Source organism: Mesoplodon densirostris, chromosome 16, assembly GCF_025265405.1.
Source record: "Mesoplodon densirostris isolate mMesDen1 chromosome 16, mMesDen1 primary haplotype, whole genome shotgun sequence".
NCBI lineage: Eukaryota > Metazoa > Chordata > Mammalia > Artiodactyla > Ziphiidae > Mesoplodon > Mesoplodon densirostris.
The window spans coordinates 26,442,738-26,461,616 of NC_082676.1; the positions used below are offsets into that span (position 1 = coordinate 26,442,738).

The following is an 18,879-nucleotide window of genomic DNA, read 5'->3' on the forward strand; positions in this document are numbered from 1 at the left end:
TAAACAGAGTTACCATATGACCCAAGAATTCTGCTCCAAGAGTATATACTCTTGGAGACAACCCTCAGAATGGGAGAAAATATTTGTAAATGAAGCAACTGACAAAGGATTAATCTCCAAAATTTACAAGCAGCTCATGCAGCTCAGTATCAAAAAAAAGCCCAATCCAAAAATGGGCAGAAGACCTAAATAGACATTTCTCCAAAGAAGATATACAGATTGACAACAAACAAATGAAAGAATGCTCAACATCATTAATCATTAGAGAAATGCAAATCAAAACTACAATGAGGTATCACCTCACACCAGTCAGAATGGCCATCATCAGAATATCTACAAACAATAAATGCTGGAGAGGGTGTGGAGAAAAGGGAATCTTGCACAGTTGCTGGGAGTGTAAACTGATACAGCCACTATGGAGAACAGTATGGAGGTTCCTTAAAAAACTAAAAACAGAACTGCCATATGACCCAGCAATCCCACTACTGGGCATATACGCTGAGAAAACCATAATTTAAAAAGAGTCATGTACCACAATGTTCATTACAGCTCTATTTACAATAGCCAGGACATGGAAGCAACCTAAGTGTCCACTGACAGATGAATGGATAAAGAAGATGTGGCACATATATACAATGGAATCTTACTCAGTCATAAAAAGAAACGATATTATTTGTAGTGAGGTGGATGGACCTAGAGTCTGTCCTACAGAGTGAAGTTAATTTAAGTCAGAAAGAGAAAAACAAATACTGTATGCTAACACATATATATGGAATCTAAAGAAAAAAAAAATGGTTCTGAAGAACCTAGGGGCAGGACAGGAAAAAACACAAAGACGTAGAAAATGGACTTGAGGACACAGGGAGGGGGAAGGATAAGCTGGGACGAAGTGGGAGAGTGGCATGGACTTATATACACTACCAAATGTAAAATAGCTAGTGGGATGCAACTGCATAGCACAGGGAGATCAGCTCGGTGCTCTGTGACCACCTAGAGGGGTGGGATAGGAAGGGTGGGAGGGAGACGCAAGAGGGAGGAGATATGGGGATATATCTATATTTATAGCTGATTCACTTTGTTATAAAGCAGAAACACACCATTGTAAAGCAATTATACTCCAATAAAGATGTTAAAAAAAATTTTTTTAAGAAAAAAGAGTATATACTCTTGGATATATACCCCAAGAAAAAACATATGCCCACACAGAAACTTGTATATGAATGGTCATAGCAGCATTGTTCGTAAAAGCTAAAAAATGAAAAGAACTCAAATCACCATCAACTGATGAATAAATAAAATGTGCTACAACCATACAATAGAATGTTATTTGGCTATAAAAAGGAATGGAGTACTGATATATGATATAATATGGATGAACCTTGAAAACATTATGCTAAATGAAAGAAGCCAGACACAAAAGACTATGTATTCTATAATCCCATTCAGAAATGTTCAGAATAAGTAAATCCACAGACAGAGAGTGGATTAGTAGTTGCCTAGGATTGGCAGGGAGGGAGGAGGGTTGGGGGAAAATGGGAAGTGACTGCTATTAAGCACACATGAGGTTTCTTCTGGGGGGTAATGAAAATGTTCTAAAACTGATTATGGCAATAGTAGAACACACCTATGAATGTACTAAAAACCATTCAATTGTATACTTTAAGTGGGTGAATTGTATGGTAAGTGAATCAGAGCTCAATAAAGCTATCAAAATTACAAAGTACTCAATGTCCCTCGCTACCTACCAGATGGATCAGCCTCTCCCTCAAGGTACTAGGCGACCTTAACTAACGTTCTTGCCACCTTCTGAGGAGGAGTTAGCACCTGCAGCACATCCACCCTGCCCCAAAGTATATGTTCTGTGAGTGTACTGCTGCAAACAATTTGGGGAAACCTACCAGGACAAGACTTTTAAAGAAAGTGTCTAAAAACAGCCTCCCCCGGACTCCTAGATTCTGCTGGCAGCACAGAACTTAGCACTCTAGGGAGGGCAGGGAAGCCGTGAGTAAGTGCAGGAAGCTGGTCTGCAGACAGAACAATGACGCAGAGCCAAGAGCAGTCCCCAAGAGACCTAGAAAGCTCCTTCAGTTCCCAGGAGTTCAGGTATGGTTGCAACTTCCCATCCAAGGGCTCTAAGATGAAATGCCCTTGTGTTCAAACTAACTCTCTTTTATGTGAGCTAACCTGAGGGACTTCTATTCCAACTAAAGTGTGTTGGCCAAATCGATACAGTAACTCATTCAGGCCTCAAGAACAGCCCTCTAGGGGCAAGTACTGAAATTCCCCTTTTACAGAGGAGGAAACAGCAGGGTAGAGGTGAAGTGATTACACAGGGCTCCAGAGATCTAAGAACACACACAGGGCCCTGATGCCACAATCCATGCCTGGGCCATGTGGCTGGGCTTATGCTCTTTAAGCTCCTTAAGCCTACAGCTACCCAATTCCTTCTGACTGAATACTCTAAGAATGAATATATTTGGAAATGGTATTTTTTGTGTGTGGGTTTTGGGGGGTTTTTTGGTTTGTTTGTTCGTTTGTTTTACCTGCACTGCTAGAGCTGAGAGGTTTCTTCGGTTTGTTCAGAGCTGGAGCAACAAGGGAGGGGGCCACCGCAGTTTCTTGACCTTGTCTGGCAGCTACAGGGTCATAGTCTTTCCCATCATAGTTTGCATCAAAAAACTTCTTGAACCACTGAACGAATTCAAAATTGTCCTGAAACTTTCCTTTTACTAATTTGTCCACAGGAATTATCTGCAGAGAAACACAAGACTATTTAGCCCAAAGCAAGAAGAAGCTTCTGGCAAGCATCAAACACGTCCATCAAATCAGTATAAAGCTCTGCCAAAGGAGAAAAAAATAATTTAGAGGCAAGAACTAAGTGCTAAGTAAGCCCCTGGAAGTTTGTAGAGCAAGTTTCATTCAATTTGCCTTCCACAGAGAACTTAACAACAGCCAGTCCTTCCAAGTCCATCAAAAGAAATCAGAAATGCAAAAGAAACAAGTATCATAAATAAGTCACATATACACATCCAAACACATCCTAAGATATGTCATTCCACTGTAAAGAGTAAAGCTCCCATGGAACTTGCACGGCCACGGTGCCTGTCACAAGGTATGAAATCCAGAGCACAAACTAACCACAGGCATCCACGATGAACTGTGCTAAAAAAAATTCTGTCTTAAAAATAGGTCAACGTACGGAATCAGTCCTGGGATAAACTTCTACAAAATGGTATGTTTTTCAAGTAATTCCAATCCTATTAAAACATACTTTAAAGGACCTGTAAGTTTTTTATTGTACAAGAATACTGTGTTATCAGGTATTACTTCCAATGGTGGGACTGCTGGCCAGAGCTTAACTATCTTTTAATTCTTCAAGGATTCCAGTTACAATTTGAACTATATCCACCCATCTGAGCAAATAATTTTTAAAAAATTTCTCTGTGTGATACTGAAACATTTACAAATAAAATGTTATGTCCGTAACTCACAATCCACGAGTACAGGGGGTGGGGTAGAGGTATACATGAAACAAAACTGGCCCTGAGTTGATAATCACTGAGGTACATGGGAAATCACTGCACTATTCTAACTTATATACTTCAAAATTTTTCCTTATTCAAAAAAATAAATTCCATAAAAAGAAAAAGAAAAATTACTGCGTATAATAAGCTACACCTAGTTTAAACTATGCCTGATAACTAAATGATATTCTTCCAACACAAATGTGTATTTTATTTTTTTTATTTTTATTTTTATTTTTTTTTCTTTTTGCGGTATGCGGGCCTCTCACTGTTGTGGCCTCTCCCGTTGCGGAGCACAGGCTCCGGATGCGCAGGCCCAGCGGCCATGGCTCACGGGCCCAGCCGCTCCGCGGCACATGGGATCCTCCCAGACCGGGGCACGAACCCGTATCCCCTGCATCGGCAGGCGGACTCTCAACCACTGCGCCACCAGGGAGGCCCCAAATGTGTATTTTATATATTGTACAGAGACAAAACTAAAATAAAAATAAGACTGATTTCAAAGTAAATAAAAACCAGATACAGCAGCAAAATAATCAGGGGACGATCACAAGCTTTACTAAAAAAAAAATGCCCCACTCCAAAATGGCTTAAAGGATAAGCCCTTCTAATGGGGGGGAAACTACTTAATTTTGCAATAATCTGTTATCTACTAAAACAAAGCTATTTACCCTAATGAAGCTTGGTGGTCTGTGTTTCTGGTAGCTTCAAATAACCTTGGGGGCAAAAGAGAACATTCCAGCACCTGCCAGCCATCTTCTTTGTACTTTGCTATAAAAATCAAGTAGTTCTAGAACCTTCTCTATTAGAGCTACTTATTCTACCATATGGTATGCTTTACAGAAGTAAATTCAGAGATTAAACGAGTTAGACCTCAGACTAATAGAGATTAAACAGTAATAAAATTTTTAAAAAAATCAGGGGTACAGATTTACAGATTGATCTTTCAGACAGTTACCAACTTCATGATGAAGAAAGAAGACCGTAAGGGAACCGGTGGTAGGAGAGCAGAGGGAAACTTTGCTCCCAGTAAATTCTGTTAGCTGGAGACAAGATAACCATATAAATTGGGAAAAGAAAAACAAAATGTCCAAAGTCATGGCCCAGAATCTGTATCCTTAGTAATTACCACTAGTTAAGAAACACCCTAAATGAAAGAATAAAGTTTACTTACTTTGTCAACACCCATCCTCTTAAAACCTGCTTGTAGTATTTTGAAGTTCTGGATGTACTCGTGTTCTAGCTTAGCTTGGAATTTCACTTTCTTCAAGGCAATGGAGCCAGGGAACAGCATGTCCATAAACTGACAATAGGCAGCCCCTGAATGAGTAACAGAAGAAAATACACACTAGGTCATTAAATGCAGTAGCTATTAAAGCAGCAGGGTGAAAATTTACCCAAACCTGCTTAACCCACTAAATTTTAAAAGTTGTGAAGTGGATCTACAAAACCCCAAAGCTTCATTACCACTTGACTTTGAAATTGATAATAGGACTGTGGTTTTAGCTGGTAAGTTCTACAACACACTTGCAACCTGGAACCCCATGACGAAAAGAAGAATGTTCCCATGAAATTTTAAAACTATTCTTTATAAGAAAACCAGCATGACAATAAAAGGACAACTACAAAGAAAAATGAATGTCAGCAGGAGGAGGGATTTCCCCTGTATTTCAAAGATCCATCCTCTGACAAAGGTTTAAAAAAAAAGTTTTTTCTAAGATGTTTGCCTCCCTGAGCTTTTTACATCTCTAAATAAACTTACCTATCATTTTATAAACAAAGTTGAATAGAAGACATTTTTGTGTTCCTCCATTCAAATTTTTTCAATTTTAAAGGCCACTATAAGAAATTATTGCATATATTTCATCCCATTTGTTCCCCAATTTCACTCCTTCCTCCACTTGCCCATTTTTATCCATCACCACCCCCAAAAGTGTTTTCCTGGCACTTAGTATTTCCAGAAATGTTACTTCTCTAATGCCTACCAAAATACACTCTCCTAATACAGGGCAGGCTTCATGTGCACTTACTGTCCTTTCAGGAAAGGAGGCAAGAAATCCAGCGACTAAGCAATAGGTGTTCTGCAGAACGAGGCCGCCTTAATACGCATATTCAACTTATTTTACATCAGGCCAAATTGGCTCCCTGCCAGATCTGGCATAAACAGCGCCATTATCATTATTTTTGGAAAGATACAAAGAAAGCAGAAGCATTTCAATGACCAGAGTGACATGCTTAGTAGAAAGGAGCACCAGAAAGTGAAAGCCTGATTCTTGAGGTGGTTATTTACTCATCTAACAGAAATATACTATGGGAATTATGTACCAGGCAATGAATTAGCAACATTTATGCTTCTTAAAATGGAAGCACTGGGCTTCCCTGGTGGCGCAGTGGTTGGGAGTCCGCCTGCCAATGCAGGGGACACGGACGGGTTCGATCCCTGGTCCGGAAAGATCTCACATGCTGCAAGAGCAACTAAGCCCATGAGCCACAACTACTGAGCCTGCGCTCTAGAGCCCACGAGCCACAATTACTGAAGCCCAGGTGCCACAACTACTGAAACCCGTGCACCTAGAGCCCGTGCTCCACAACAAGAGAAGCCACCGCAATGAGAAGCCCGCGCACCGCAACGAAGAGTAGCCCCCGCTCGCCGCAACTAGCGAAGTCTGCTCAGAGCAACGAAGACTCCACGCAGCCAAAAATGAATAAGTAAAATAAATAAACTTATTTTAAAAAAATAAAATAAAGGAGATTTAAAAGTCATAATTTACCAATTGCAATGTACAGATCTGGTTTGGATCCTGATGCATACAAATCAACTTAAAACACACACACACAGAAGATAATCTATTAAGCATCTACACCCACAGCACTGCTTTACACATGAAAGATATTCTTTCTGAACCAGCAAAATAATGTGCATTTACTAAATTCTCAGGCCATTCGTGGGACTTTCCATTCAAAACAGCAGTCATCTGCTTCTCAGAAAAAAACCTGCTTGAAGAATGTTGTTTTTATTTTAGTGATAGAAGAATCCTTATAGCCATTATAAATGTAAAAACTGAGGACGAGAAACTGTGGCCAAAGACTACAGAAGCAAGAGACCAAGCTTAGAACCAGACCCCAGGTATCCTGACTCCCTGTCCATTGCTCTTTTCCATGTCATTATACACCATATTAGAACACCCTACCCTGGAATAAAGAAGCATTTCCTGAATCAGGGAAGAAAGAGGCTTACCATGCTGCTACGCTCTGACTGAAAGAGTTAACAAAGAAAAACACTGAGACCCCACTAAAAATAGACAAATCAACTGGACAATTCACACAAAAAAATGTAAACAGCTGATAAACACATGGGGAGCCAACCTAAGGAAATGATTTTTTTAAAAAATATAGCCTGGCAGTCCAGTGGTTAGGACTCTGCACTTTCACTGCCGAGGGCCTGGGTTCAATCCCTGGTCAGGGAACTAAGATCCCACAAGCCACCAGTGCAGCAAAAAAAAAAAAAAAAAAAAAAAGTGAATTTAATAAAGTAATACCAATTTAAAAAAAATACAGCAGGGCTTCCCTGGTGGCGCAGTGGTTGGGAGTCCGCCTGCCATTGCAGGGGACACGGGTTCGTGCCCCGGTCTGGGAGGATCCCACATGCCGCGGAGCAGCTGGGCCCGTGAGCCATGGCCACTGAGCCTGTGCGTCCGGAGCCTGTGCTCCGCAACGGGAGAGGCCACAACAGTGAGAGGCCCGCGTACCGCAAAAAAAAAAAAAAAAAGTCAGCCTCGAGACATTTTAACAAGTGAAACATAATCCTATTTTAATTGTAAAAGCAAGAAACAAAACCGTACAACATTGTGTGCTTGTATTTGTTACTTACTGCAACGGTCTGTAATAGCAATAGACTGGAAACAAACTAAATGTCTATTAATAGGGGACTGATCCAAGGAAATTATGGTACTACACAGCCATAAAAGAAAAGAAAGTGGCACCTGCTACATGGATATGGAACACTCTCCAGAGTGTCCAGTGCAATTAAACACTACCACTTGTGTAAAAGGGGGGAAAGAGAACACACACACAAAATACAGACAGATGGATGTTTCTGCTTGTATACACTCTCTCTGGAGGCCACCCAGCTGACAACACTGGTTACTTCTGGGTTGGGGAACTGGGTGGCTAGTAGATGGGCTTACTTTTCACAGGGAGACTTTTTGTTGTTTATCTTTTTGTTCCTTTTGAATTTTAAACCATTTGAGACTTTCAGTTATTCAAAAAGGATGTCAATTATGTTTTAAAATTATAGAAAATACTGAATGTACAGACAGCTAAAATGAGTAACCTTGGGCAAGCTGTTTAACTTCTCTGTCTCAGTTTCTCTATCTATAAAATGGTGATGACAGTCCTTACCTCCCCCCCACCCCCCCGCACTGAGGTTATACAGGTAAAGCACTTTAGAAAGTGCCTGGCCTATAGTAAGAATTCAATAAATAAAACCGTAATTAGGGGAAAAAAATACAGCTAAACGATAACAATATCACTTGTGACAATACAGCAGATTATGGTTTTCTTCTTAATGTTTCTATGAAGAAGATCTAATTACTTATAATCAGAAGAAAATAAGTTTCTTGTCTCTTGCTTTAATTAACACCAAGAGGTACTTGAAGAATTAGGCAAAATACTTTAAAGAGATACTTCCGGGCTTCCCTGGTGGCGCAGTGGTTGAGAGTCCGCCTGCCGATGCAGGGGACACGGGTTCGTGCCCCGATCCCGGAAGATCCCACATGCCGCGGAGTGGCTGGGCCCGCGAGCCATGGCCGCGGAGCCTGTGTGTCCGGAGCCTGTGCTCCGCAACGGGAGAGGCCACAGCAGTGAGAGGCCCGCGTACAGCAAAAAAAAAAAAAAAAAAAAAAAAAAAAAGAGATACTTCCTTGAGCAGAGAAGTGACAATAAAAGATGATCTCTTTGAAAGGCTGCAGACTATCTGATACAATAAAAGAAGAGTGGGGGAGGGGAGCCTGCAGGGAACGTAGGGCCCTGTTAGGAGGTCACTATGGCAGCAGCCTGCAAACTGAGAAGGGGTTACAGCAAAAGACCCTGCAGAAGACACAGAGAATTTTGTGAGTTAGCCTAAAAAGATGATTCTCAGGCCTGCGACACTAGAAGAATGGTGGAATTATGGCCCAAAATGGAGTGTCTGGAAAAGGGAGCCAACGTGAGGTGAAAACAAAGTGGGTGAGGGCTGGTCAGGCTCTTGGTCTCACTCTCAGAGCAGCTCTGGGAGCAAGACTGACAAGCTATGTTATATCAACTAGAAGGCTGGCAGGGCCCCACAATGAGCTAAGAAAAAAGGAAACCTAGCTTTTGCCTGGGAGCATCCACACACCTCTCCTACTCTGTACAGCACAGAGCTGTGAAGGAGGCCAGGATGGAGGGGAGAAGGCAAGGAAGGGGGATCCGAGAACATTCAGTGAGAGCCACCTGACATGTTCAGAGCACCATGCTGCACCCTTGGAAAAGCGCAGAGGGGCCTGATCATTGACTGGAATCGAAGGAAGAGAGGAATGGAAAGCAAATGGCACCCCTACCCCCACCCCTTCTTTTGGGCCACACCGCCTGGCTTGCAGGATCTCAGCTCCCCAACCAGGGATTGAACCCAGGCCATGGCAGTGAAAGTCTAGAATCCTAACCACTGGGCCACCAGGGAACTCCCTTTTTTTTCAGCACCCCCCTTCTGACACAGCGATCCCATCAGAATCTTTCTCTGTGATCAGGGTTTTTTCCTTGATGACTATCTTTTCAAAATACTTGACTAACTCTCCAAAACAGAGAGACTACGGAATGTAATGAATCTTGAAACAAGCGGCCACTCTGTCACTGAAAGTCATCCTCACCTTATCTCACTACAAGAGCCAAGCAATGGCTCACTTCACTGTTGGAGGCAGGGAGCCCACAATGCTGATAAAACTCAGCCATTTCACAGGCAGCCAGCACATGAATAGTGTAAGACCTCAGAGCTTTGCCCTCTCAGGGAAAAACCTATTCCTACCTTTCAAAGCTTGGGCTTGGTAGAGAACTCTGATCTGCATGACCCCCTGCTCATCAGAGGTAACATCAGGAGGGACCAGGCTCCAGTGTTAAACGTCACTTGGATTCTCCTCGGGCCTCAGTAAACACGAGAATCTGAGGAGCCTCACTTTCTCTCAGACTCCAGTCCCCAGGCAGCAGACCTTTTTCAGGGACACGGTGTCTGCGGCTCATCCTGTTTGGTCTCATACTGGAAGCTGAGACCCCATTTCCTAAACGTCAGTGTGAAACACAACACAACCTTCTACATACTCTGAGAAAAGTCCCACACAGCTCTCAAGAGGTGAACTAACTGTGAACAGAAGTTTGTTTATAAATCACGTGCGTAAGTATTCTGCACTGGGACCTCCCTGGTGGTTAAGAAGCCACCTGCCAATGCAGGGGACACGGGTTCGAGCCCTGGTCTGGGAAGAACCTGCATGCCACAGAGCAACTAAGCCCGTGCACCACAACTACTGAGCCTGTGCTCTAGAGCCCATGAGCCGCAACTACTGAGCCCACGTGCCACGACTACTGAAGCCCGCACACCTAGAGCCCGTGCTCCACAACAAGAGAAGCCACTGCAATGAGAAGCCCACTCACCGCAATGAAGAGTAGTTCCCGCTCGCTGCAACAAGAAAGGCTGCGCGCAGCAACGAAGACCCAACACAGCCAAAAATAAATACATAAATAAAATTTTAAAGAAAAAAAAAGAAGTATTCTGCACGTTCTACTGGGGAAAAGCCCTTTATCTAGGATGAGAAAAATGGCAGGCAGCAGGCCAAGTTGAAACTCTTCACAGATTTTTAATGAGACAATATCACTATAATTGATAATATGTAATTTACATTTGTTCAACTCTCCTCCAAATGCTTCTTTTAAGAAGACAGAGCATGTATACAGCAGAAAGAGTACAGGCTGTGTGGTCAGAAAGATCCTGGGTTCAAAATCAGGCTCTATAACGTCTAAGCTGTGCCCCGTGCAGTCTCCTCCTGTGTAAAACGAGAATGTGTCCTGCCCCTTGAGAGATGTAGGTTCACCTCAAGGGTCTGGTGCAGAATCAGTATCTGAGAGCTATTTTTACAGGTGAGCCTCACAACAGCGCAAAAGGTGAACCAGATCCTACTACCCCAGTTCACAGATGAGGAACCAGAACATTATGGGACTCGGGACTTCCCTGGTGATCCAGTGGTTAAGACTCCGTGCTTCCAATGCAGGGGGTGTGGGTTCAATCCCTGGTTGGGGAACTAAGATCCCACATGCTGCACGGAGCAGCCAAGAAATAAAAATAAATAAATAAGAATAAAATAATTTTCTTTAAAAAGTTATGGGGCTCGTCCAAAGTCACATGGCTCAGTGCAGACTGAAATCTCTTCATGCCCAGTCCTGACTACTCATGACAGCTCCCTGTCTGAATGAGACAAATCTGGAGCCAGATCAGCACATATACAACTTATCTACATGTGAAATGAGATCTCATTTTTGAATTAACTAAGTGAAATACATCTTGGAGTATATTTATAATAGAAAGAGGTAATTTTTAGGGAGAAACTGCTGGTGAAAAAGCTGGCTCCAATGAAAACTAAGATGACCTCATCTCCCCCATTAATCATGAGGCAAACAAGTGCTTTAAAAGCCTCCAACAAATGGGGATGTGGCAGTGAAACTGAGGAAATTAACAGAAAGTAGGGGGAAAGCAGCACGGATCTAAGACTAACAGCCAGTGGCTACGACTAAGAAAGCAACAGATGTTTAATAAGCATGACTCCTGGGCAACCCTGTCTCACTGTACAAGTTTACATCTAGCCTCTCTGACTATCTATAAAACTGAGATTAAATCTCACAGGGGAGGGATTTCCCTGTTGGTCCAGTGGCTAAGACTCCGTGCTCCCAATGCAGGGGGCCCAGGTTCGAGCCCTGGTCAGGGAACGAAATCCCACATGCCACAACTAAAGAGTTCACATGCCACAACTAAAGATCCCTGGGCACTTCCCTGGTGGTCCAGTGGTTAAGAATCCACCTTCCAGGGACTTCTCTGGTGGTGTAGTGGTTAAGAATCCACCTGCCAATGACACAGGTTTGACCCCTGGTCTGGGAAGATCTCACATGCTGCAGAGCAACTAAGCCCGTGTGCCACAACTACTGAGACCGCATGCCACAACTACTGAAGCCCGCGCGCCTAGAGCCTGTGCTCCGCAACAAGAGAAGCCACCACAATGAGAAGCCCGCGCACCGCAACGAAGAGTAGCACCAGCTCAACGCAACTAGTGAAAGCCCACGTGCAGCAATGAAGACCCAACACAGCCAAAAAAAACCAAAAAGAATCCACCTTCCAATGCAGGGGACACGGGTTCGATCCCTGGTCAAGGAACTAAGATGCCACATGCCGCAGGGCAACTAAACCCATGCGCCCCAACTACTGATTCCGCACCGCAACTAGAGAAGCCTGTGTGCCACAAAGAGCCCACGTGCTGCAACTAAGACCCGACCCAGCTAAATAAACAAATGTAAATAAATTTAAGAAAAAACCAAAACAAAAACAACAAAAAAACGAGGTATGCCTGTACACTTCTACAATCATCTGAAAGTTTACAAAACTTAATAAAAAAAAAATGCTGGGCTTCCCTGGTGGCGCAGTGGTTGAGAGTCCGCCTGCCGATGCAGGGGACATGGGTTCGTGCCCCGGTCCAGGAAGATCCCACATGCCGCGGAGCGGCTGGGCCCATGAGCCATGGCTGCGGAGCCTGCGCGTCCGGAGCCTGTGCTCCGCAACGGGAGAGGCCACAACAGTAAGAGGCCCGCGTACAGCAAAAAAAAAAAAAAAAAAAAAAAAAATGCTGCGTGCCACAACTAAGACCCAACTCAGCCCAAACTAAATAAATAAATAAACAGATTTATTTTTTAAAAAAAGAAAAAAGAAAAAAAGTTGGAAATAACCTAAACGTCCAAAAATTGGGAAGATATTAAACAACTCCACCATATCTATAGAAAGAAATAGTATACAGCCATTAAACGTAATTATTTCCAAGACAGTGAAAGACACTAGAGAATATCCACTATTTAATGTTAAGTGAAAAAAAACTGGAATATATACAAATATATATGTGCACAGAAAACACCCAAACAGTGGCTTTCTCAAAATGAAACGAGCGGCATTTTTTATTTTCTTCTCTCTAGTTTTCTAAAGGTTATACAATTAGTATACACAGAAACAGAACATGTTTTTGTTCTTGTTTTAAATCATTACCTCTCTGCCGGATTCTTAGTAAACAATAGGTCAATAAAGTTGTGGCTGAAACGGCAAACTTGCCTGAGTTTGGGCTTGTGCTACTTGGGAATAAGAAATGCCACTGAGGGCTTCCCTGGTGGCGCAGTGGTTAAGAACCTGCCTGCCAATGCAGGGGACATGGGTTCGAGCCCTGGTCCGGGAAGATTCCACATGCGGTGGAGCAACTAAGCCCATGCATCACAACTACTGAACCTGTGCTCTAGAGCCCGTGAGCCACAACTACTGAGCCCACGTGCCACAATTACTGAAGCCTGCGCGCCTAGACCCCGTGCTCCGCAACAAGAGAAGCCACTGCAATGAGAAGCCCGCGCACCACAACGAAGAGTAGCCCCCACTCGCCACAACTAGAGAAAAGCCCACATGCAGCAACACAGACCCAATGCAACCAAAAATAAATAATTAATTAATTAATTAATTTAAAAAATAAGAAACACCACTGATAAACTAATATAGAACTAGAACAATTATAATTATTGTCCTTAAATAAGTCACTTCAAAACTGGATGCACAACAGTGCAGATGGAGAAGCTGGGACTAAGCTGCAGGCCTCAGAATGGAGCCTCTACAGCGGGAGACGGGGGACACACAGGCCAGAACAGAGCACGCTCTTTTTAAGCACAGTTCCTCTCGGAAGTGGAACCAGGGCAGAGCTGAAAGAAACCGGGCAGCCCCAACACAGAACCTGAACCTATACCTTTTGCAATCAGATACGGGCCTGTGCATCCCTGAAGGACCCGCAGACTTTCCTGGAAAAGGGGCCTACTGATTTCTCTTACCTGAGCACAACTGTTCAATCTTTGTCAGATTCAACTGCAGAGACTCATTGATCCAGGCCAGCATGTCATGTCGACTGAGGTTATCACTGGTGACCGACGTTGAGTACACATTCACTGCCATCTTCTACACATGTGAGGAGAAGAGAAGGACTCGTGTTATTGGGCAGCAAGAAGGAGCAAGCATTTCCTGGAGTCACCAGAGCAGACCTGTGGGGACACTCAATTTATAAGCCTCACCTTCTTCCCCAACAGGCCAAACCAGAGACACTAGGATTCCAGCCACGAGCCTGGATTTCCATGAATAAACATGACCTGAAATGAACTGCCCAACATCAGCCAGCCTAAAATTCAGGCCCCATTTTAATGTGATTGGTATAAAATTTTAAGCTACAAAAGACACTAAGTAAAGGAATGATTGTTTTATGAAGGGAGGCCGATGCACAAGCAAAAATGTTCTCTGCTTAGAAAACGTCAATCCAAGTTTATCCACTAACATATCAATATGTTTACACCAGTTTTCTTCAGATGGTGGGCTTTTGTATTAATTTCTCTTTATAGTTTTCACTATAAAGTTTTCCAAATTTTCTTTAAAGACTATGTCCACTTTTATAATCAAAAAAGTAAATAACCTTTTCAATAACCTAAGTACTACAAGGTGTTGGCAAATGACCTCACAGTGAAGAGACCTTAGTACCAATTCTCTGCTGAGCCTCCTGAAGACAGGGCATCTGAGGGCCTACTAAGCACCAGGAGCTTAGCAGACACTTGTCACTTAACCCAACAACTCACTGCAAGGCTCACTTTATTCTCCTCATTTTACAGATAAGGCAAAAGGTGCAGCACAGAAGCCCTAGGAACTGGCAGCCAAGTCTGCCCGGCCCCATCACCCACATTCTTTCCCCTCCCCTAGAAAATCTGCCCCTCACCTTTCTGCCAGGCTTTCCAATTCAAAACAAGCACAGAGAAACACATTAACTGAAAATGTTTACCAAGCACTGTTCTAGGGACAGGGAAAAAGATATGCAAGAAAGACAAGTTGCCTGTCCACAGGAAGCTCACTTTCTAGTAGAAGTCTGACACTGACCACATACACAAACAAATGTCATTTCAGGCGACCATTTATGTAATGAGGGTGGAGGGGAATGTGGTCAGGGAAAGCCTCTCGGAGTTGATGTTTGAGCTTAAGGATCAGAAGGAGGCAGCCCCGCGAAGATGTGGAAGAAGGGTGCCTACAGCCCAGTGAGCAGAAGGGATAGCAGGAACAGAAGTGGGAAAAGAAGTGAAGAAGCCAGATCCTGTTAGGACTCTGCAGGCCGTGGTGAGGAGTTTAGATTTTATTCTTTAACTGTTAAGGAATCCATTGTGGGGATTTAAGTGGGGTAGAATCACACTCTCGTTTAAGTTTGAAAAAATCACCCTGGGACTTTCCTGGCAGACCAGTGGTTACGATGCCATGCTTCCACTGCCAGGGGCACGGGTTCGATCCCTGGTCGGGGAACTAAGATCCCACAAGGGAAGACTCAAGCAATATGAGATAAGGGGAGGTGTATCCAGATCTAAATGAAATCCCTGGGCAATTACCATGAGGACACATGACTATAAAATATTAAATTTCAAGATGACCTTGACACTTTTAATTTTCCTCATTTCATGTGACATCAATATGACCAACAGGAGGAAAAAAACTCAGAGCAAATTTGGAACCACCATGGGTCGCCATGCTCTCTTGTGGCACTTCATTCCTTCACCTAGCGACTAGCTAGACTTCCCACGTGTCTCCTGCACGCCTCACGAGTCACACAGCTACAGAATGTGAGAGCCGGAAGATGAAGATCTCCCATCCAATCCCCTTTTTATGAACAGAGGTGACTGCGGTCTAGAGAGATAAATGACTTGGCAGGTCTGTGCCCTCACATCCCACATTCCCCCATCCCCCGCAGCACTCAGCACACTGACTTGCACACGACGGGCTCAGTAAATGCTACCTGTTTTCAGCCTGGCAGGAGAAAGAAAAATGTGTCTCTGTAAACTCTTTTCAGAAAGCAAACTATCAACACTATTACTTAAACTCAAATGAGAAAACCATGTTATACAAGGAGCCAATACAATTTAGTTCCTGACTCCACTGGGAAATTAATCCCACAGCACTTCATTCAAACCTCTGCAACTGTCATTACCTCTTCATTTCTGAATCATTCCCGGATGAGATCTGGACCAGTAGGCAATTTGCTCCATACCAAGAGCTGAGTATTTGAAGCCTGGGTTTGAACGTGAGGCTGTCACTCATTAGTTGTATAACCTTGGGCAAGTTACTTAACTTCAATACACCTCAGTTATCTTGTGAGTTAATGCTACCAATCTGAAAAGGGTGAGGTGAGGTTTAAATTAGATAATGCACAAAAAATTATTTGGTATTAAACAAACAAGCGCCAGGGCGGGGAGGGACCTTGTCTCACTCATCCTCCTATCTCCAGCGCCAAAAACAGTGCCTGAGACTTGCCACCACCATCTCTCATCTCCATCCACCACAACAGCCATCAAATTAGTCTCTAACTCAAACTGTTTTTACACAGCAGCCAGGGAGAATCTTCTGAATCAAAAATCAGACCAAGTGTCTCCTCTGTTTAAAATCCCCAAGTGAATGAATAAATGAAATGCATACTGTGCGCAAAATGCTATTATCAGGTACCAAGGCGAGACACATCCGAACAAAAACCACCACGGTCCCAGGCTGAGCACTTGTAATCTATTTTGGCGACATTCATCCATACATACATCGGGTAATGTGTGTGTCATGCTGCCATAAAGTGTAAGCAGCTGGTTAAGCCACGTGTGTCTCCTGACCACACCCCAGCTCAGAAAACATTAATGGCCTTTCATCATCATATAATTCAAAACTCTTTCATTAGCAGTACATTAATACCTAGCCCCATGTGCTCTGCAAACTCCGCAGCCACTAAATACATGGGGTTAGGCACCCTGTAGATGTGCAGTAAACATCCACTAACTCAACTACTTAATTGGCTCTTCCAGGCAGTCAAAACAGAGCCCGATTCTCAGAGCCTCAGCTACAGCTAGTGACAGCTCACTTTTCCTCTACAAGGATCCCACTGCTTGGCCTCAATGGAAGACCCCATGACCACCAGGCAAACCTCACCCTCTTAAAAGGCTCCTTGATCCGGGTTTCAAGTGCCTTGAAAAAAGCTCCCCCTTGCCTCTCCAGGTATCTCTTCTCCTTCAGCAGGTCTCCTAACAGGCCCCCAAACCCACTTTGATTCACTGATGGCTGATGAGCACCTATTACTTTCAAGGCACCATACTGAGCCCTATGGAAAGAGGGGGAGCAAGGTACCACCAGAAAAAAAGCAATGTGACCCTAAGTAAATACTTCACCTTTCCGGATCACAAGGAGCTTACCTGTAAAAGATGAACAATATCTTCACAAGGTGGTGGTGAGGATTAAATGAGAATCTGAGTGAAAGCACAGCATGTCCTAAGCTTCCCTATGTGCCAGAAACCCCTACACACTTTGACACACCACCGCAAAGGGCACATTGGATGAATCATGCCCTCCAGATCTGGTCCTCAGGGAGGCAGCATAATACAGAGGTTAAGGGCCTTGGACTTGAGTCACAGACGTGGATTCAGCCACTTGCTGGACACCATAAAGCAAATCATCTCTCAGAGCCTCAGTCCCCTAATTTGTAAACTGAAGATAATAACTCTTAGAGACAGTGTAATATTAAATGACATAATGCCACACAACACCTGGCACACAGCAAGTGCCCAATTAGCAAACAGCTATTATTACTACTCTTAGAGATACACCATTACAGAGGTGGATGGCAGGCCCGGTGTACCTTCCTTCAATGGGCCTCAGGAGTCTCATTCCCAAAATGGAGGAGAGGCCAAGCTCTGCCCTGCAGCACCCCAGGTCAGCTGTGAAGCAGGGACTGAAAAAGCACTGTTCATGTCACCTTGTTATATTATCTTCCCAGTAAGCATATAGAATTATCTTTTCCACGTATTAATTTTCTCATTTCCTGTCTTCCCACCATAATGTAGACTCCTAGAAAGCAGGTCTTTGCCCTCCTGCTCCTGGGTGTATAGTCAGCGCTTAGCACAGTGCCTAGCACCTAGGGGATGCTCAACAAATACCGATGAAGAAAGGAGGAAGTCCAGTGAGCTGGCCTGCTTTTTGCTTTTTTGCTATGTACCACGACGAGAGCTTTCTGCATGTAGTATCTTTGTCCCCCGTTTTACGGATGAGAAAATTGAGGCCCAGAGAGATTAAAACACCTGCCCAAGATCGCACAGCAGGGAATTCAATGCAGGTATGAATCCAAAACCCGAACTCTTAATCATCAGGCAGCACCGTCTCCTACAGTGGGGGTCCTCAGAGCTCCCAGCAGGACCCACTTCAACCACACACGCCCCCTACCCGGCCCAGCCACCCCGGAACCTCCTGCCTCCGCCGTCCGGGTTCCACGCCTCGGCCGCGGCCCATAAGCCCCCAAGACGCCGAGAAGCAGCCCCCACTTCCGGCCCGAGGCCCCGCCCCCCGGCAGAGCGGAGAGCGCGCGCCCCCCAGCCTGGCCCGCGCGCGCCGGGTCACGGCCCCGCCCTTCCCCCACCCGGCCCGAACCGCACCGCTGAGGGAAGCGGCCCGAGCACCGCTCGCAGGACCCGCCGGCGCTCTACCCGCCCCGAGGCCCGCCCGCCCGCCCCCGGCCGCCGCCCCATGCCCGCCAGCCGGCTCACCGGCTCTCGGCTGGACCGCGTCCGCTGCCCGTACCCGGCTCCGGTTCCGTCTTCGTCTCGTTCAAACCGCCTGACCCCGCCCGCCCGCCCGCGCAATGACCTCACACGCACCGCCCCCCGTTACGCGCCGACGTAAAGGCTCGTCATCGCCCGCCGGCTCCTTTTATAGAGAGGGACTAAGCCGCGCACTGGGGGCGGAGCCCGACACTTGATCGACGGCTGGGGTGCCCAAGGGGCGCGGCGCCGGCTGCCGGGGCAATGCAGCCGCGTAGTCTGCCACAACCAATGAGATCCCTCCTCGGGCCGGTGTGACTCCGCCTAGAAGGCGGGACCCAGTTACAAATTCTACACCCCCAGTAGCCAAAAAAATTGGTTTTACAATAAACTTCTACAAAAATGAGTTACTGGATAAAAAATAAATCAATATGGGCTTTGAGGAAGGACTTAAAAGTCACCTCAGAGACACATTCTG

At 44.7% G+C, this 18,879-nt stretch overlaps 1 protein-coding gene across 3 annotated transcripts in view; it reads right to left on the reverse strand.

Annotated features, from left to right (window-relative positions):
* The window catches only part of MAPRE1 (microtubule associated protein RP/EB family member 1), a 33,070-nt gene extending 14,562 nt beyond the window's left edge, over window positions 1-18,508 (reverse strand). For 2 of the 3 annotated variants that reach the window (XM_060120251.1, XM_060120249.1), the window contains exons 1-4: window positions 18,408-18,480; window positions 13,647-13,770; window positions 4,699-4,844; window positions 2,544-2,751 (exon numbers count right to left, since the gene is read on the reverse strand). In XM_060120251.1, the coding sequence (XP_059976234.1) occupies window positions 2,544-2,751; window positions 4,699-4,844; window positions 13,647-13,767 (475 nt within the window). In that variant the 5' untranslated portion in view covers window positions 13,768-13,770; window positions 18,408-18,480. Of the gene's footprint in view, window positions 1-2,543; window positions 2,752-4,698; window positions 4,845-13,646; window positions 13,771-18,407 lie in introns of all 3 variants that reach the window. The other variant, XM_060120250.1, reaches the window with a different exon arrangement.
* Between the last annotated feature and the right edge of the window lie 371 nt (window positions 18,509-18,879).